Source organism: Mesitornis unicolor, unplaced genomic scaffold, assembly GCF_000695765.1.
Source record: "Mesitornis unicolor isolate BGI_N332 unplaced genomic scaffold, ASM69576v1 scaffold4703, whole genome shotgun sequence".
Taxonomy (NCBI): domain Eukaryota; kingdom Metazoa; phylum Chordata; class Aves; order Mesitornithiformes; family Mesitornithidae; genus Mesitornis; species Mesitornis unicolor.
Genome location: NW_010175212.1, coordinates 1 through 19863, shown reverse-complemented (window position 1 = coordinate 19863; position 19863 = coordinate 1). Strand labels below are relative to the sequence as shown.

Below are 19863 nucleotides of genomic sequence, written 5' to 3'. Positions count from 1 at the left end.
AGGGACTTCAGTACCCTCCAAAACAGCCTCTCTCTTTCTACAATCTTGCACTATCTGCTCTACATTGTTATTGAATGATTCCACAACCTGAATGCAGCAAGCATGAGCACAGTGTAATTGGTGTGAATTTAATACGATTCCAGTATTTCAATGTGTCTCTTCCAATCCCGTGCCAATTTCCAGTCACCAGTTTTAGTGCCAGTCCCTCAGCAGCTGGAAGAGCTCAATGGTCCTTCTTGTTATGCACAGCTGAACTCTACCTGTGATCTTTTTCTTTTAAAAAAATCCCCACTTTTTAGAAAGATATCAAATAGGAATAGAGAAAGCATCTGTAGGGCTTGACCATCTCTTCAGCCTCTTACAATTGTGGAATGTCACATCCTTTGAATGAGAAGAAACCTACAGCGTAGATATTCCAAAAAAATAAAAGTCTGTTGATCAGCACTGCTAAATTTAAGGAGTATATTTCTCCTTGTTCTGAGATGTTCAGCTGATATAGGAAACCATATCAAGTGCCTTCATCTTTGATGGGAAACCAGTTCGTACATGAGAGGAAACACAGCTCCGACTTGGTTCATACGACTGCTGTCCCATTAATCCACCCAAATCCCTCCCATCCTCTGGTCCTCTCATTTTAATCCTCAAAAAACCCCCTAAATTCAGAGTTTCCAATTTCATAATTAAGATTTCATTAGCGGCTTGCCTAGAAAACAAACCCATCTTCATGCAGCATTACTGTCAGAAAGGAGACGGTCCCTTCCCAGAGCTCAGTTCACGAGATACAGTAAGAGCGGGGGGAAACGTAATGACAAAAACAAAGGAGGCTCAAGTTTCCTGAAAAAAGTCGAGCCACCCCCCTTCCCCCTGTTCAGCTGCAGTAAGGTGAAAGGCTAAATGTGGACAGAATGGTAATATGTAAGCGGTTTCTAAGCTTTCTGGTGGGAATACTTAACAGCATAAGTATGTTTCCCCTGGAGACCTTCTCCACCATTTGGTCCAATTTCTTACTCCAAGAACTGAACCAGTTCATGATGTAATGCTCCAGGGAAAACATTCCTCTTGAAAAAGAGTATCTTCCTAGGGAGAAGTTTGAAGAAAACATCTTAATATTGTTTAAACAGCTTTTGGCACGGTTCTACTAGTTCTGCTGCATTCAATACTGCAAGCAGAAGAAAAGCAGGCTAAAAAGATGGAAAGTTTTAGGATTTAGTGTAAGGCTTCTCCTCAACTACCACCCCAAGTCCCTGCCCTTGATGATCCTTAGTGGGATGAGAAAAAAAGGCATTTGCAGAAGCAGAGGTTTTCTTTGCTAATAAAAAAGGAACAATTTAAGGCTTTGGCTATCCCGTGTGTCAGTAAGAAACCACAAGTTTAATTCTGCTATAACCTTATCATTTTCTCTAACTCTTATACAAAGGTGCAATTCCAAGGCACTTAACACCACAGATCTGGCTGCGACTGCAGCTTTCTGTGCCTCTATTAAGCAGCAGTATGGAAGCATTAGAAAGTTCCCAGCAGCGATGCTTTAATTTGCTTAACTCACAGTATCTGGTGTATGCACACATTCTCTGTGCTACCAGCAGCTTTGCTTCCCTGTTTTTGGATCATCACTCTGCGAATCAACTTTCTGTGAGTGGCAAGAGCCAGACATCGGTGTATCAGGCAAGAGGAGGAAGTATTGGGAAGACAGAAGCAGGATAGCGAGGCAGAGCAGAGAGCAGCACTCCCCATATCCGTGGAACAGCGATGCAGGAAACCCCAGTACGGTACAAGAGCCCTGTGCACTGAGAAACAAGCACGGGGAGAGATGCAAAAGACAAACGTAAAGTGAATATTTGAGACTCACAATCCATAGCTTGTGTTGTGTAATGCTCAGCATTAAGGTGTACAAGTACATGATGTACTCCTCATATAAACCTCATAGAGCTTTCTTTGCAAAACACTCCTAGGGTACTTGGGATTTTTTTGTGAGGGGAGAGTAAAATGACCTTTTTATTCACCATTAATATTTGTACCCACACGATTACTTTCTCCTCAATAGCACACACGAGGATACTCAACATAGCCAAGTCACAGTTCAAACATGAATCCCCTTACAACCTTAATAGATTTGCATTAGCAAATGTTATTTACTACCGAAACTCAGCATTACTGACCTTCTGAACATGGGACTGAGTGCATTTGTTTGTCCAAACATTTGTATGACACAGGCAGGTTATTTATGACAGATGAAGCATGGCTTCAACTGTATCTTCAGTATAACTCAGTTGATTTAAAGGATGGTGATATTAGATCCATATTTTTCATGCTGATGTTACAAGTGCTGGCAAATAAACGAAAGACAGAGAGCAAGGAGACTGAGAAACAACTCAAGAACAGCACAAAACCAAACCCAGAGGGAACAAAAAGCCCAGTTTTCTGATTCCTCTCTTGTTTAGTTTACTACATCATTAGGGCTTTCGAGGAATGATAACTATTTGGTCTTGCAACTTCTCTTCAGACTTTGAGATATTTTGTTTGTAATCTTTAATAACTTCACCATAATGATAAAATATTAAGAGTTTCGCATGTTATTTGTTCAAAGGGATTTTTGCTGTAGGATGGGATTGGGAGGAATAAGATTTGTTTGGAGGGTGGGGGTTGTCCAGGCGTGGTGTCTGATTTGATAATTTACAGAATCACACAGAATCCCAGACCGTGAGGGACTGGAAGGGACCTCCAAAGCTCATCCAGTCCAATCCCCCTGCCGGAGCAGGAACACCCAGATGAGGTTACACAGGAAGGCGTCCAGGCGGGTTTTGAATGTCTGCAGAGGAGACTCCACAACCTCTCTGGGCAGCCTGGGCCAGGGCTCTGTCACCCTCACTGAGAAGAAGTTTCTTCTCCAATTGAAGTGGAACCTCCTGTGTTCCAGTTTGTGTCCGTTACCCCTTGTCCTATCATTGTTTGTCACCGAGAAGAGCCTGGCTCCATCCTCGGGACACTCACCCTTTAAATATTTATAAACCTGAATGAGGTCTCCCCTCAGTCTCCTCTTCTGCAAACTAAAGAGCCCCAGCTCCCTCAGCCGCTCCTCAGAAGGGAGATGCTCCACTCCATTTAGTTTTAATCCTTCACCGTACAACAGTCAGAGGCCTCTGGGCATAGGTGAATAAATACAACATTATTATTAATAAATATGTTGTTCAGACAACATGAAATATCTCAGTTCCACAGTGCAAGGTCTTCACTGAACTGACTGGCAATGCTAAAAACCAGCAGTAAGGCTGCACCATAAAGAGGGTATTTAAACCCAACTTTAGTGGAGCTGGGAGTCCATAGCAGGCTTCTGTCCAGAGGCTTTACTGCTGCTTTGCTGGGTCTTGTGTTTGCAGAATTTTCAGCTTCTTGGTAGACCCTAAACTTTTAAAGCCTTGAATCACAACTATTTATCACCCATCAGGGAGCTACATAAAATGTATTTTCCTTCAGAATGACTATTCTCATAAAGAAAGCTAATTTAAAAAAAAAAAAAAAAAAAGACAATCAGGAATATTTTTTAGAAGTCTACAATATAGCCCAGCTAACAGGGATTCTTAAAACTACTGTGAACCACAAAAATGAATGCCACCTGCAAGCTGTAAATATGTGTATTATTTAATTTTTATCCAAGTATTTTCTTTGGCTGTTACATTCAGCTGAACAAGGCCTAAAAATTGTCAAACTGAATTCTTGTTTAAGAGCAGAGCTCTAACTACTGCCAGTTTGAGTGAAACACACATCCAGGTTTAGGGAATATGTTGTGTTTATTTTGGCTGCAGCACAGGGTAGAACATTTTCCATCCCATCCGAATGCAGTCAAAAAGGTTTTGAAATATTGCACAATAAAAGCCATTCATTATATCTGTCTCCTCTCCCTTCCAAAAACAAAAATGGCTGTCCAGCTCCAAATCCGGGCAGGGGGCAGGAAGATGGGAGTCAAGGGGTCACTGGAAATAACCCAAGACTAACACCAGGTTTTTCAGGTTTGAGTTAGGGAATATGTTCCATGCCCTCACTCCCAGCACACACAGGTTTTTCTTCTCCCCCCTCCAAAGCTTGGTTAAAGTAGTTAATTGCTCTGTTATGCACGATTTACAGGACTTGATTACAAAACCAATACATTAGCCTTCTTGTCTACAAGTCGCAGGCACAACTTCATCTTGTCCACTGGGACACAGTGAAATTAGACCTTACCTTATTTCAAGTTAAAACTATTTGATTTGCACTGTTTACCTCCCAATTTTATAAATGTGCAATTTGAAGGAATCTCCGACTACACTCTGGGTTGAGATTCAGGTCCATGCTTACCTACCTGTTAGCAGCTTGAAAATGACACTTCTTTCACTGCCCACTCCTGTTCCTGTGTGCTTAAGCTAAACTTGGCATACTTCAATAGTGGTTTTATTCTTCCTCTCTCCATTTCCTTGCACACAGATCTAACAATGCTTTTTCTGTTTGCTTCCTTGTGCACAGATCAGTTCATCACTAAAGTCTTTCCAGGTCTCTAAGTGAACTATAAGAGCGCTGCAGGATTCAGAGTCAGGAGGAAGAGCAGAGCACAAACATTTTAGTGCATTTCTAAACACAGCTAGACTAGATCAACATACAAGAGTGAAATTTATGTGCAACACTGAGGTGTTTCAGTATTGCCTTGTATGCCTGATTAGTCAGAAGCATTAGAGAAAAGTAAGCTGAAGAGTAGGTTTTAAAGTACAAAAAAAATAATCAAGTACTATTCTTGTTATTTTCTTTCCCCTACTTACCACGAATGTCAGGTTGAAAAAATTATTTCACTTCTTACTTAAGAAAACTTCCATCATATAAACTCCACTTTTGTAACCTATGTGCATCTTAATTATAGCAAAATACTGGTATGAAAGAATTCCTGGAAAACACTAACGTTTTCCCTTCAAAACTTCCTGAAGAATTCAAGTGTGAGTATTGTAGTTCTCCGTACCCTCACCTCACTAACACCACGCAGATTTGAGCAAAGACCTCTCCAACTGTGAAATACTCTGCACTGCTCGTCAGATATTCAGCTATCTGCAAAGTATCAAGGCTGCACTTCACAGGATAGCACAAGCAGAAGTGATGTGTAATTACTCTTACTTATTAACGACATCATAATTACAGAGTGGCAAAATAATCAGTCTTTCTAGGACCCACCACTTGTCCTCTTTGTCAGTCAGAGCATGATAATTACACGGCAATCTGCTAAATGCAATTATTCGGCAATATACACTTAGTGCTATTACCATACTTGAAGCCATTTAAAGTCTATACAGTGCAGCACTTAACGTTAGTGAAGTACTTTTAAAGAAAGTAATCTTTATAACAACCCTTTAAAGAGAAAAGGCCTCCCTTTAGAAGGTTTGGGAGAGTAAATGAGAGGTGAAAGAGACTGGCCAACACCACACATTTATTTAGATGCCACTAATGGTGACGGAACACCATTAAAATTAACTGCAATTAACAGCTGAAAACTAGAACCACAAACTCAAGGTATCTTGACGCTTGTCTGCACTCACACAAAAGATACCTGTATTTTAATTCCCACACCCCAGCATGGCAATGAAGACAAGAGACCACTGCAGAAAGTTCTTCCGTTGACTGAACAGGGATAGTGAAGTTGTTTGTCATTCAAAGATTAACGATAACTCAATTTTAGACAAGCAAAGCTGAAAACGGAACAGCATTGCTCACTCTGCTCTTCACACCTCCTGCACAACAGCACGGCCACCAAGTTGTAGGTTACACGTGGAGATTGTCTTCTGAGGAAGAGCAGTGAGTCACGAGATCTGAATTCTTCCAGTACTAAGACCATTTTGTTAGCTGTGCAGGAAAAGCTCTCCCAAATTCCCCAGTTCCTCCCCATGCTAAACAGGCCCCAGTGTCAGAAAGTCTCCGGCTCCCAGCTCCATGACTGATTCTATCTCAGGTCTTAACTATCAGGCAAGTCCCAAACCACCTCTTGCAACCCTAATCTCTAGCAATCAGAAAACACAGCCAGGAAAGCCCTCAAGAGGCCATCCAGGCCCTATCCTTACCCCTAGGAAAGATCGTATGTCATTCCTGACAGATATTTGTTTAATCTGTTCTTAAAAGCCTGCAGTGATGGAGATTCCACAACTTCCCGAGGCAATGTATTCCCGTCCCCAACTATCTCTGCTGCTGGAACTTTTTCTTAATGTTTCACAGAGCCATTTTTTCTCTAGTTTACACACATTATTTCTTTTTTTCAGTACAGCCATGGAGAACAGATCATTACCTCCCCAACCTTCTGCATAATTGAAGACTCCTCTCAAGTCCTCTCCAGATTAAGCCCCGTTAACTGCAACCTGTTTCTCTGTAGGTTTCAACCTCCTGAAAGCCGTGCAAACTGCCATCAAGCATCTATGTATCATTCCTAACAAACTCTTTTCAGCCAAGCTGTGCCAGGAGGAAAATCCAAGCTCTGTTTTCTTCTCCTTACCCTTGCTCTTCTATTTCTGACTTTCCTCACACTTCACTTCCCATCTAAAGTGCACTTAGCCTATACACTCAAGAAACCTCGAGGGAGAATTCTCTTCTAGTGCCACTGTGACTGATGCACAGGACAGCAGCATCACAAAAAGCACATTCCAGGCAGCATTTTAGATTGAGCCCTGTGGTACCACACGTACCAGTTTACTGTCTCTTCCTCCAGGACATCTCTTTATTTGACATGACTATTCAAGGCTGGTATTCAGTCTCCAAAGGTTTCACTCACTGCAAGATTTGCTATCTAAAACCTGTTAGGTAAACCCTAACATCTCAGCTGCAACTCTAACACTCTACTGTATTTTAAGAATGCGATGTGATTTCCATATAGAAAGTTGTATCTGAACGCAATACATAAACATTTCACTTTTCCAGATTAATTCACTGCTTAGTTCAGTTGGTGCTTTGATAATTTTTTTTGTTAGAAGTAGCAGTTATTATTAGTTTTCATCTTAGCATCTCCTCAAAGATTTTGTATGTTGTGGTCTCATTTTCAAAGGCAGTTACAACCCCAAAAACTCATGTCAGACTGCCCTCTGCTGGTGAGCCAACATACTGCTGCCGCTACAAGACAACCCAAGGACCTATTGCCATTCTGTTTCCAAACCTAAAATTTTCAGTGTGGCACAAAAGCAAATCCCGAAATAAGACAAGGAAAATGTTTTGATAACGCCACTAAAGTTTCTAAAGCAGCACAAGATGAACAGCATTTAAGCAGTGAAGTTTCTTTCAAGGTGCCTTAGGAGTCCTTGTCCTGGGAAAAATCTGATTATGTCTGCAGAGAAAAGTAAAACATGCGTAAAAATGAAACTGTTCTGTTTCTTTTAAGCTTTATAAAAGCAGCCAAGTACATAAAGTATTTTATTCCACATCAATAATGTTAAAAACAAGGTCACAGAAGAGATCATTTTCAACAGGAAGCTATTTCCTTCAAGCTGGCACAGGTATTTCATTAGGGCTGAAACAGAGCCGTGTGAAAAATGAAAGCAACAGCAAATGTTTAAGTAGACCACCTACAGCCATCACTTTTTATTACATTGTTCAGACTAGAAAAATGAAAACAGTGAGATGACAGCTCAACTACTGAATAACATGCACGGTATTTTGTACATACACACACCAAAAATTCAAAACGTCCAGAAATGAAGTACAGCTTCCCTGTATGATGAATGCTTCGCTTCCCTTAGCCAATTGCATTTTTTAAAACTAATGTTCTAGACAATAAAGATTTAAAAGCTTTTTTTTTTTTTAAATGACCAACCTTCACACCAGAGAAGCAGAATTCATTAACTCTTCCTAACACAAAATTTAGTCTTACTCATAGGAACTCTACCCCTGCTGGCGCCCAGAAGGTAATGCAAAGTCTTTTCAGATGGTAACAGCTTCCCCACCTTCTATTTCTCCCCTTTAAGCCAGAAGTGATTTCTTTCGTATTTGCAGAGAGTCTCAAGAGGTTTTTTTAGGATATTTTTGAAATCTGGTAGAAAATTCACGCAGATTTCAAAAGCAATTTACAAGGAACGATCACGCACATGGGAAACATCAACATTTCAAGCAATTCCAGCTGAAAGGGCACCCTTCACAACATCATGGCTTAACTACTAAAGACAAATTCACTTTTATCTACTTCAAATAAACTCAAAAAAATTAAATCAAAATCATAACCTTGAATCCTTGTTCTTTCAAAAAAAAAAAAGAAAAGAGCCCTATCAGCATTTTAGGCGTCAAGACAAGGAAAATCAGTTACCCAGAAAAAGAATAAGGAAATAAGTAAGAAATGTAAGCAGGAGCAAGAAGGAGACAGCACTGAAAAGAGACCCTAATACTCACCTTCACTTTAGAAAAGCAGAGGTAGCTGAAACCTCACTAAATGTTCTTTTCAAGAGGTATTTTCATGAGTGTTTTTGGTTACTTCTGTCCTCCCTATATACAGAATTTGATATGCTCCTTCTTCGGGTTTGAGACCAAGCTTTTGTCTCTCGAGGAGTGGATACACACAGGCTTCTCCTCCATCTCTTGCAAGGCCCACCAGTGAGATCAACAGAGTCATGGTTCTCCTTCCCTGGTGCTGAGAACTGGATGAGATTTTGCTCTCGGTGGTGAATGTTCTCCGATTCCGTAAGGATGGATGTGCTTATTCTTCTCCTGATTTTGCAAGCAGAACCCAGCAGCGGAGGGTTGTTTTGAGTCTCGCTGGGTACTTGAATCCACGCAAGCCCTTCAATTTCTGCATCTTTATGTAATCTCATGCTGCGCCTCACTCTCTTATTGCCACTGCTACTGCTCGCTCTTCTAAAAGGCTCTGAAGAGTCATTTCTTAGCACAGGAGCAGATAAAACTTCTTCCACATTAAAAGAAGAAACTGGAAAACTGTTTCCATTTATTTCCAGGTTTTCAACAGGAGGAAAATAGATGGCACTACTTCTTCTTCGTCTTCTTCTTGGTGGACTACCTGTTACAGAATCCGTCTGTGGACACTGAGGTCTTTGAGCACCCTCATGTACCCTGGTGTCTTGTTGCTCCAGAAATTCCAGCCCTGTTACCTGCTCTGCCTCATTGAGGAGATTTCCTTGTAATTTCTTGTTTTCTATCAAGGAACCACTTCCTTTTGCCTCTTTTACACATGCAGTCTCTTCCTCTTGCTGGAAATAGTCAGATGCATCAAAATCACACTTCCCATCTGGCACAATGCTTGACAACTGAAGAAAAAAACCAAATTAAACACAGGCAGAAGGTAATCCACAAACAACCGCTTTTTTTCTATTGCTCCTGTTTTCCTCACCAAGTCTAGGCATGCTCACAAAACCCCAACCAACACACAGAAGACTGTTTGTTGGAATCTGCTCCAGTGCAGGGCCAAACTTATGTTCCTTGAGGCCTTGTTGAGTTCTGAATAACGCCTTCAAGGATGAAGACTCCACGGCCTCTCCAGGCAGCCTGTCGCAAAGTTTCATCACTCCTAGGTTTATTTCTTTTTTTCTTACCTTATGATCAATGCCAGAAGCAGAGTGCAGATCACCATCCGACCCCTGAAACGCTGCATCGTTGGAGCTGCTGGCTTCTACGGTGTCCGGGTCCTTGGAGCTCACATGAACTGCACAGGGGTTTTCCTCTTGCATTCTTTCAACCACTGGTTTCTGTTGAACGTCCTCGCAAGCGTTCCTGAATTTGGTTTTATCTACAAATATGTCCTCTGAATTAGAATAAGCACATGGTTACTTTACTTGTGAATGTACAAAATCTTTTTTAGAATATTACAACAAAAGCTTTTAAACTATACTTTTATCTTGAAAGGCTGGACTAGATGGTCCTTGAGGTCCCTTCCAACCTGGTATTCTATGATTTTATAGTATTTTACTTACATAAAAATAACCTCCTAAAGAACCACTCCAGATAACCAGTGTAAAAAAAGAAACAGGAAGCTACTGCACATCACATTCATGCCCAACTTACCAGTTGTGAAGACTATGAAAATATCTAAAATATCAATATCAAGTCAAAGTACAGAGAGGCTTTTCTTTTTTTGTCAGCTTTACACTGGAGTCCAGCAAGAGCTAAATTCATCCATCTGGAGATTATTAATCCATTAGACCCTCTGGACTCTACTATTATAGGAACAATTAAAAGTAGAAAGTCTATACTGGGCTCTATGTGCAGAACTCAAGATAACAACAGGGGTTTTTATGTAACTGCTGAAATAAAAAAATCAGAAGGAACAGAAAGAACAAGGCCAAACAAAACTAAAAACCACATTACCTGAAAAAAAGGCATTTGACTTTGGTGATTTTGGAGATGAGGCAGCAGACAAAACCTCTGAAATTTCAAGGATAGGGCTGAGAAGAGGTTTCTTAGAAGCCATTTCTCTTTCCCCATATAAAGATTTTTTGACTTTTTTCTTTCTTCTTTTCCCATAGCCTGTATGTTTACTTTTCTGAAAAGATTAAGAAGATTGAATAGAGCACAAAGTAATTAAAATGCTCCTGTACAGTATTTTCCAACAGATAAGTGACACCATTACTGGATTTTGACAGATAATAATTATTGCACCTAAAATGAAGCTTCCACTCATCCTGCCATCTACAAACTAATCTAAAAACTCAAAGCAAAGGAGAATTATTTCTCAGACACGAGATCTGATTTTTGTTTCACTTAACCAAATCTAGAAGTCAAAGACATTGGTCTTTCAGCTCTTATCAGTGGGCTGTCACTTACCTGTGTCTTTTTGGCAGCAGGTGTGGTTGTATTCTTCTGTCTTTGAGACTTGGTCTTTCTTGGATTTTTTGTATCTGTAGCATTCTTAGCATCTGTGGCTCCTGAGATGCTCAAATCTGTCCCCTCTGAAACGGCGCTACGCTGTTGAGGAACGCGAATTTTAAGTTGTTGGGGTGCATGTGTATGTGCACATTTTAAAATTTTTTAAAAAGACACCACAGTCCAACAGCCCTAAGAATCATGTTGTAAGTAGCCTCCGTTATTTCATATATGAGGTCATAAAAGCTAGACACTCACATGGAAATTAAGACTTACAGAGCTTGTCTCCTCACACAGTACAATATATTTCTACTTGTACAAAAAGGACATTCTAATGAGAAAATAGTTTACTTTCATCTTCAGCCATTTCTTCCAGAGAAGATGGGTTGTTTTTTTCCACATTACTTTTTATTTTGCCTTCTCCCTCCAGTAAAGCACACTAGAACTGTACAACACTAAAGTCTGAAAGCACTTCTTGCAGAAATTGTTATACAATAAGTTCTATGCACCTTAAAATTCCAGCAACCAGAAGAGATACGTGTATTTTTAATAACTGGAAGGCCACTTTCACTAAAACACGAGATTTCCCTAAGACAATTACCTGCACTAACATGAGGTATTTCCATACACCTGGATCTATACAATCCTGAAACCTGAGGCTGTGGAAACTCTTATAAGCATCAGGAGGTATAAAAGGCGACAATACTGCCTGAAGAAGTTAAAAAAAATAATCAAACATAATCACTAAAGAAACTTACCTTCCTTTTAGCAGAATGAGTTGTTATCATATCAGATTTGCCAGTTTCTGCTACTATATATGGAATAAAAAGAATACCGATTCAGTTTCAGCACAAAGTTAGTAACATTTTGAGGAAGTTTTCTGCTAATTTCTAACACTATGCATGGCATGTTTAGTCATCTGAGTCCTGAGAAATGTTTTCTGCTTAAAGGACTATCAAACATGGCAAGATAAAAAAGTCTTATTTTACAAAACAGGAAAACAGAACTTGTGAGGATTTGGTAACCTGATGGTTATCACTATCAGTTACACAGCTTTCACAGATACATACACACAAACACACACACACCACACCCCCCACACCCTTTCAGGTTTTTTTGTTGTTGTCTTGCTTGCTATTGTAAAAACACCAACATTACAATATCAGAATCAAGACAGTAAGCTCAAATACTTAAAGCAGTAAATCTAACTAGGTCAGCCACTTCCACAGAAAAATACTACACAGTCAAACAACATCCAGTTAACCTCAACACCAGGTTAACACTGCAGCCACTGCAAAGACCTTTAGAAGAAAGAAAGAGCATTTAAATTTTGGCACAACTCAAATACATCCCCTGTATTAAAAAAAAAAACAAAAAGCTCCTATGTCATCCCTCAATTTTGAGATACAGAAAGATGCATTATCTCATTACAAAAATACAGGCTGGGGTTACCTTCTGCATTTTCAACAGGTGAGGGGTCTTCTGCAGCAACAGAACTCTCCACTAACACTTCAAGAGGCTCAATGCATTCCTTTAAACAAACAAACAAACTTATTTATTTTTAGCAATATACTATACCAGATATACACTGAAAAACACCTTGTCAGGTGGTGTTTGAAACAGCTAGGTGACTTTTTTTCCCCTTACAGAATGCAGCATTTGTGTTTGAAACAGCTAGGTGATTTACTTTTTTTCCCCCTTACAGAATGCAGCAGCTCACTTGCTATATATGGCAAAAAGAAATACTGTATCAAAAATACGAGAATAAGCCAAGGCAAAAACATTTCACGTGCTACCAGGGCTCAATGGTAAACATAGCTCTACAGGCCAGAATGCTCTTCAGAATTCATACAGCTAAAGGAAAAGGTCTCACAGTGTCATTCTAAAGCCTGAAGCAGACTTTATTTTATTATTTTAGCAATTTCTTTTCAAAAGCAAGCAGATTGGGGAAAAAATTAAACAAAAAAATGAACATTCACAGACACTACGAGGTTGTTTTTAGAGCTTAAGAAAAAACAAGCAAACAAAAACCAAAACACCTTACATCAATGCAATCGAAGTTTGGCTGGGGTAATGGCTCTTCAGTGAGACGTGACCATGCAAACGGGCTACTGCTTTGCAGCCCTGGATGCCGGACCGGTGTTCCTCCTTTGCGCAACGGGGTATTCGCAGGCAAAGTCTCATCAAATATTTCTGGGCTTAGAACTTCTCCAAAAGTCACTCTCTTCTTCTTTGGCTTTTCGGAGCTATGACTTTCAGTTTTCTCTATTGGAATAAAACACAAGTTAGGTGAACTTGGAACTTTCACAGAGTAGAGTCTCTTTCAAGGCCTTTTTATAGGTCTTAACATTCTCCTAAAAAATCTTACCCTCCTCACTCCCAAGCAAACAGCAAAACACCACCTTTACACGTCTTTTGGATTCAAACCGAATTATCAGTATAGCTTTATTATGGTATCAAGAATTAAGGAAGGAAAAAGAATAGAAGACTAGAAACAACAAGTTGTGCCATGAGTTTCAGTGTACAAGTGTAAAATTTCTTGAAAAACAAGTGATTCAACTCTGGTGTGAGAGGCTTTCTGAAGTTTTGGGGTGGGATTTTTTTTTTTTAAATAGACATCATTTTCCTTGGCAACCTTATTTTCTTCTTCATGAAGTAGGGTGCTGCACATGAGCTACTTCAGTGGTGGTTAATGCATATCATCTTCAGATTTTGCAAAACCTTATGATCCCACGTAATACTCTATTAAAAAAACAAAAGGAGAATCTGACCTGTTTGCAATGCTTCAATGATTCCTGCACAATTGGAGACTGCCAAACATTCACCTCCTCCTCCGTGAACTGCATCGCTCGAGTATTCCTATCAAATTTAAGTGATACAATCATCTATTCAATACCACTTAATTAAAACATTGTCCTTGTTCAAATAAAAAGTGAAAATAACGTCTATAAACAGCATTTAATCATCAGTTCTATTGTTTAAAAAACTACTTGTTTTCTAACTGAATAAAACTCAACAACATACATGTGGATATTCTCATAAGGTTATTATCATATTAGGTCGAGAGAGGTTCTCCTCCCCCTCTACTCTGCCCTGGTGAGACCACATCTGGAATATTGCGTCCAGTTCTGGGCCCCTCAGTTCAAGAAGGACAGGAACTGCTGGAGAGAGTCCAGCGTAGGGCTACAAAGATGATCAGGGGAGTGGAGCATCTCCCTTCTGAGGAGCGGCTGAGGGAGCTGGGGCTCTTTAGTTTGCAGAAGAGGAGACTGAGGGGAGACCTCATTCATGTTTATAAAGATTTCAAGGGTGAGTGTCACGAGGATGGAGCCAGGCTCTTCTCGGTGACAAACAATGATAGGACAAGGGGTAACGGACACAAACTGGAACACAGGAGGTTCCACTTCAATTGGAGAAGAAACTTCTTCTCAGTGAGGGTGACAGAGCCCTGGCCCAGGCTGCCCAGAGAGGTTGTGGAGTCTCCTTCTCTGCAGACATTCAAAACCCGCCTGGACGCCTTCCTGTGTAACCTCATCTGGGTGTTCCTGCTCCGGCAGGGGGATTGGACTGGATGAGCTTTGGAGGTCCCTTCCAATCCCTAACGGTCTGGGATTCTGTGATAACGTGAGAATGAGCTGTGAAGTTTCCAAGATGACCAAACAGATACACACTCATAGCATTAAATTATTTCTGATGCATGTCCCTTATTTAAAAAGTATCTTTAACCACGATTCAACCTCTGGCAGTTCAGTAATGACTGCACAAGTTCATCCTTAGTATTAGCACCTCCACGTAAGTCAGTTAACCAACCTTGGTGCCATCCATTAGCTGCTTCGTTGGTGTTTTCTTCAACACGGATCGCAGCTGGGAGCCATGTCCATCTAATGAACTATTTCCTGGTTGTGTTGGTGTGACAGGTGGCGTGATAGGTGGCTTGCTTTCATCAAATATTTCCAGGCTCACTTCTTCTGCAAAACTAACTTTCTTTCTGCTTAGATCTGACACGTTACTTCTAACGTCTTTGGCGATGTGGTCAGAACTGAAATCTTTAGAGCGAGCAGACAGATAGGACAATTAAAGACAGAAGTAAAATTGAGACGGCTTTAGTATTAGGAACATGAAGTACAAATGTACACAGCTCGGTATTCTATGCATCAACATCACCTGCATTTCAAAAAAATCTATTTGTTTCTAAATGTCTGCTGTTTTGTGCCACGTTTACATTTCACATTTTGAGACATTTGTAAAACATACAAAAGTCAAAAGGAAGCATTGCATGAAAGAAATGACGTTTGACAAGGGTTTTTCTCCTCTATGTAAATAGAAAAAACCCCCTGTATTCTCTAATAATGTACAGAGAGGGAGTCTGTACATTTACCTCCCTCACAGGCTTGAGCTACTCAACTATACTTTTCCCTAAAAGTGGCCTTAACAAAATTAAGGGAAACTCTAAACGATCATTCTCACCCTGTGTCTCAGTTTGAGCTTGCTTTTTCTATCAGAATCAAACTGCTAACATACCACCCAAGAGACCCTATCCCACCTTGCAAATATTTCAGCTCCTCTCATAAAAGCTATTTCCTTCCTACAAACTGTGTTTAAGTAAAAACACGATTAATGCTGTGCTGTACTGAGCTCTGAATTCAGTTTTTAAACTATGACTCGAGCCTCCTCTGCTGCACCACTTTAACAGGTCATGACTTGCAGTACTTTTTCTTTTTGTTCCCTCACCACCCTTTATTTTGAAGTTATACCAGTTTATATAGGCATTATAAACTGTAGACAACATGGGATGGCTGCTTGAGAAACATTTCCTTACAAATATGCTAGGTATTTTTACTTTCTAATAAGAATATAGCTAAGACTATAACAGTGATGGATCCTCTTACCATGGACTAAGATATCTCTCATTAGAACAGTTTCCAACGACTCAATAGGATTGTGTGGCTCATAAACCTGTTCCTAGAGAAAAAGTGACAGGATTATATCTACATGTATAAATCTATTTATATACACATCCAAACAACATGATAAAGAAATAAAAAACGACTTGCAAATGCTGCCTTTTAAAATAGCATAAACTATGGAGTTTCTTAAACCCATAGATAAGGATTTCAGTCTTCTCAACCAACCACTACTTGAGTTGAATTTCCTTTCCCAGAACACCAAGGCCAAATGCTAAAAAGGATTAGACATCAGAAATGGAAAAGAAAGACTGAATGAAAAACCTGCAGACTTTAATCACTAATTTAGCAGTTTCCTCCTCAGCTATGTACAACTGTTACACTGTCACAGATCAGAACAGCTTACAGCAGCTACACTGAACGTTTGCAGGTAAAGGAAAACTGAGGCAGCAGCAGGCACCCGGGGTTAGGCTGTTCACTGACAGCCCAGATGGATCAGTGCCCACGCCAGATCTTGCTTCCCTTGACTTGTCATCATAAGATGTAAAGTTCTTACAAGGGAGTTTTGCTGTGCTATTTGTTTTGGCCGTGTTCTTTGCCCACGCTCATATACAAGTACCTTTGAAACAGCAGCAGCAGGTTCGGTGACAGTCACATCTTGGCCTGAAGACAAAATGGTGCATATCTTGACAGCAGACCGACTGCTGTTGGTCAAATTATGTTTTAAACTTTCTTTCAAAACATCTCCACTGTTGCCTAACGTGAACTTTTCACTCCACTGAGCCAGGTTCCGCTCTTCTGTAAAAGGTACTTTGTTCTGAGCTGCATCAATTAAAACCAAAACCAAACAACAAACACAAAGAAAAACTTCAGATCTTTCAGTGAATGCTCCTTTTGTGTTTCTTCACCAAAAGGATGGTGAGATTCAAAAAGGCTAGGTAATTTTCTAGTTAGGAAAATGAAAACACATGCTTTTTTTTTTCCTAGTTCTGCTTTGTTCTACTTTGAAAATAACGTTACTACATCTTCAAAACAAAGCAAGCTGTTCTTTTCATGCAACCGTTATTAAGACCACCAATACCAGAAGAGTAAAGCAGTGTAGTTTGTTTTACACTATCATCCTCTCACAGTTACCGCAGTACTGCCCTGACTTGCTTTTGCTGTTCTTACTATTTTCATTAATAAACAAGGATAACACCACAGTAATGTAACGGGATTTCTAAAATTACAGCACTTAAAAGTTATTAAACAGAAGTCTGCACATCACAATCAAGAGAGGTAACAGTCACAACAGCTAAACAGTTGTCATAAAAAGCGCTGTCAGTTCCATGGAAAGTGTGAAAGCACTGATTTACTTTTCACTAAACATTGAAGGGTATAAATCGAAGAACACAGTCACAAAAAATACTAGTCTTTGTTTTTCTTCAGGGGTTATTCTGGAAACCACTGTTCAGGATACACTAAGAAATAGAAGTTTAAACAAAACCAAAAAAGTTCAAACCAAGCACAAAAAACCCTCCTGTGCCGATCCTCATAAAGACTTTTTTTTCTGTTTATATTCACTGTTTGTAGTTTCACACTTCTTGGCCTAAAGGAAGGCCTAATGTTTAAGATAAATCATTGACCAGAGATACGAACAACTTACAAGAGCCAGCTTCCTGGGGAGCATCATCCACTTGTGACCGTCCAGAGAAGCCAGTCTCCCGTTCAGCTTCTTGCACCGATTTAAAAGATGCTTGAAAAGCATTTATCTTGTCCTTCAGCGACCTGACATTCTCATATTTAAAAGGACTAGCCTGCTAAAACAAAATTAACCTCATGAGACTATTTTTTCCAAGATGACACGGGCCTTATTACTTCGTATTTGTACCTTGGCATAAAACAAACTCGGAGAAGAAGCAAATCTTGTACTTCATGTGGCTGCAATTTTCATTGTATGGTAAAAACATGCAAAAAAGGAAACTGCATGAAGAGATCTGTTAAGTTTTACTGCCTTTCCTAATCTGTCCCTCTAGACCACATCCAGAATTTACTGGCTTCTTCCTGAGACTTGCCTTCTCTTTCTGCCAGCACGTGTTGATTCCTGGGGAGAGCTAAACGGACACATCTGATGTTTGAGACAGACTCACCTGTGTAAAAGCTTGGTTTTGCCTGTTGCTTCTCTGCTGGGCAAGGTATTGAATAAGGGAGTTGTTTTCTGGTGACCCTCGTGCTCCAATTGCTGATCTTCGTCTATATTTTAATGGACTAAGTGGAGACTTCCCTGAAATGGGGACAGGAGGGAAAATTGTCTTTGTAAGAACATCTAAAGCTTGAAAATGACTTTTTGTTTTGTTAAAAGTGATTTACGCTACTTATGAAGACATCCAAAGTTAGCTGCTGAGCTAAAGAAACCTTCCTGAGCAGAAGTAAATTAACTTCCTAAAAGCAAGTTAATATTAAACTATGCTATATGTTAACTGAGCAGCTTTCTTTTACATCTCCAATTGCAAGTTAAGGAACTGCCTACAAACACTTGCAGGATTTGTCTCACTACTCCCTTGTGAAACTCACCGACACCAAATCAACCAGACAGGAACAAGTTAAAAAGTGATTTAAAGCAACATCAGATCACAGTCCTATCCCTGGGCACATTCAAACTCAGGCAGACAAGCTGAACCTGACCTGAACTGAAGCTTTTGATGAGAGGTTGGACTAGATGACCTCCAGATGTCCCTCTGAGGACAGCAGTCGTTAGTCACATCAGCCTTACCTAGAGATCGTTTAGTAAAACTTTCTTGAGAGATCCCAAATTCAGCAATTGTCACAGTTGCAAAATCAACAGGTTTTTTCCTCTGATTCTCTGATATTCCAGAACCTGATTTTTCTTCTGCTTTCTCCTTCTTAGGTGTCAAGCAGCACTCATCCCCCAGAGAAACAGGTCTAATTCTTGCCAGGTTTTCCTTACTGCTCAAAGGCAAGGTACGCTCACCAAGCACATCCCCTTTCAGCCTACTGAAAAAGCACTCAGTAAACTGAGAGCTAACAACATCCTCCCTGTTGTGGCACGACCCCTTCTCCAGGCCTTTGGTGTACTTCAGGGTGCATTTTTGCAACTGTGCCTGGTTCCCATCACTTAAATTCTCCTTCTTGGATGCCTTTATGACTTTTGATTTGGTCACTTTGCAAATCTTCTGTTTTCTTGACAGAGCAGGGAAAGAAGCCTCTTCCTTTTCTTCAGCATGTTTACTCTCATTTTCTTTCTCTTCTAGGGGAGCATTTATGTTCTTAGGTTGTCTGTGCATTGCTTGTGACTTATTTTAAGACTCATTCAGCCAGCCTTTGCTCTCCTGTAATTACAGATTAAAAAAAAAAAGAAAAGACATTTTAATAAGTATTTGCAAAGAGCGAGAGTTTGCTACCATTCTCAAACTTCTACCCAATCCAGGTTTATCCTGAAACGAGGTGTTTAGCAGTGTCATGGAAAGTCTAAACTCCAGACATGACACAAAATGCTGACCCTATGAAAAATGCACAACATAAACCTGGAACAGAAGTGTTTCATGAGTAAGGAATTAGAAAGCTATGCTTTCACATTCTTTATCAAACTTAAACTTTACGTTAGTATAAAATACACTAAGCACAACCACACTATGATTGTTTTGCTGTAAGTGTGCAACAAGTATTAGAAGTTTAATAATGAGTGGACAATTTTAGGCACTAATATTTTGTGCATTTAGTTTCTTGGATTTTAAGTTAAACACGTAGAATTCAACGACGTCAGTTTGCAACTTCAGTTCCACAAACACGCATTTTTTTGGTATTTTGCGGAATATGACGCGAATTAAGCTGTTAAATACAGCTTGTGCAACTTATTTTTTTTGGAGGGGGTTGTGTGTTTTGGCATTTTTGAAGTCTACACCGGAAACGGACGCCACATCTACCCGGTCACACAAGCGTGAGGTGATTGTGTGAGATCAGCGTCCGACACCGGCCGTTCCCAGGGCGCACCCTGCCCAAAGTCCTCCCTACCCCTACCCCTTCCCCAGCCACCCCCACACCCTCAGCACTCACCCCCTTGTACCTCCTCAGCGCACCCCGCTCCCGCCACCCTCACGAACGCCCCTCAATATCCTCGCACCCTCGAAAACTCCTCCACCGTCCCCCCGCTCCTCTGTACCCCTTCATC

The 19863-nt window shown here is 40.2% G+C and overlaps 1 protein-coding gene across 1 annotated transcript; it reads right to left on the bottom strand.

Moving 5' to 3' along the window:
- Window positions 1-2885: 2885 nt before the first annotated feature.
- Window positions 2886-18979, bottom strand: CDCA2 (cell division cycle associated 2; the record flags this gene model as incomplete). The annotated part of the gene is made up of 15 exons (XM_010181291.1): window positions 18448-18979; window positions 17825-17958; window positions 17341-17494; window positions 16315-16517; window positions 15681-15753; window positions 14602-14837; window positions 13563-13650; window positions 12836-13056; window positions 12244-12322; window positions 11550-11599; window positions 10753-10893; window positions 10297-10471; window positions 9525-9733; window positions 8437-9239; window positions 2886-2907 (listed from the first exon to the last, which is right to left on the bottom strand). Coding segments are annotated over exons 1-15 (3120 nt in total), but the record flags the coding sequence as incomplete, so codon positions are not given.
- Between the last annotated feature and the right edge of the window lie 884 nt (window positions 18980-19863).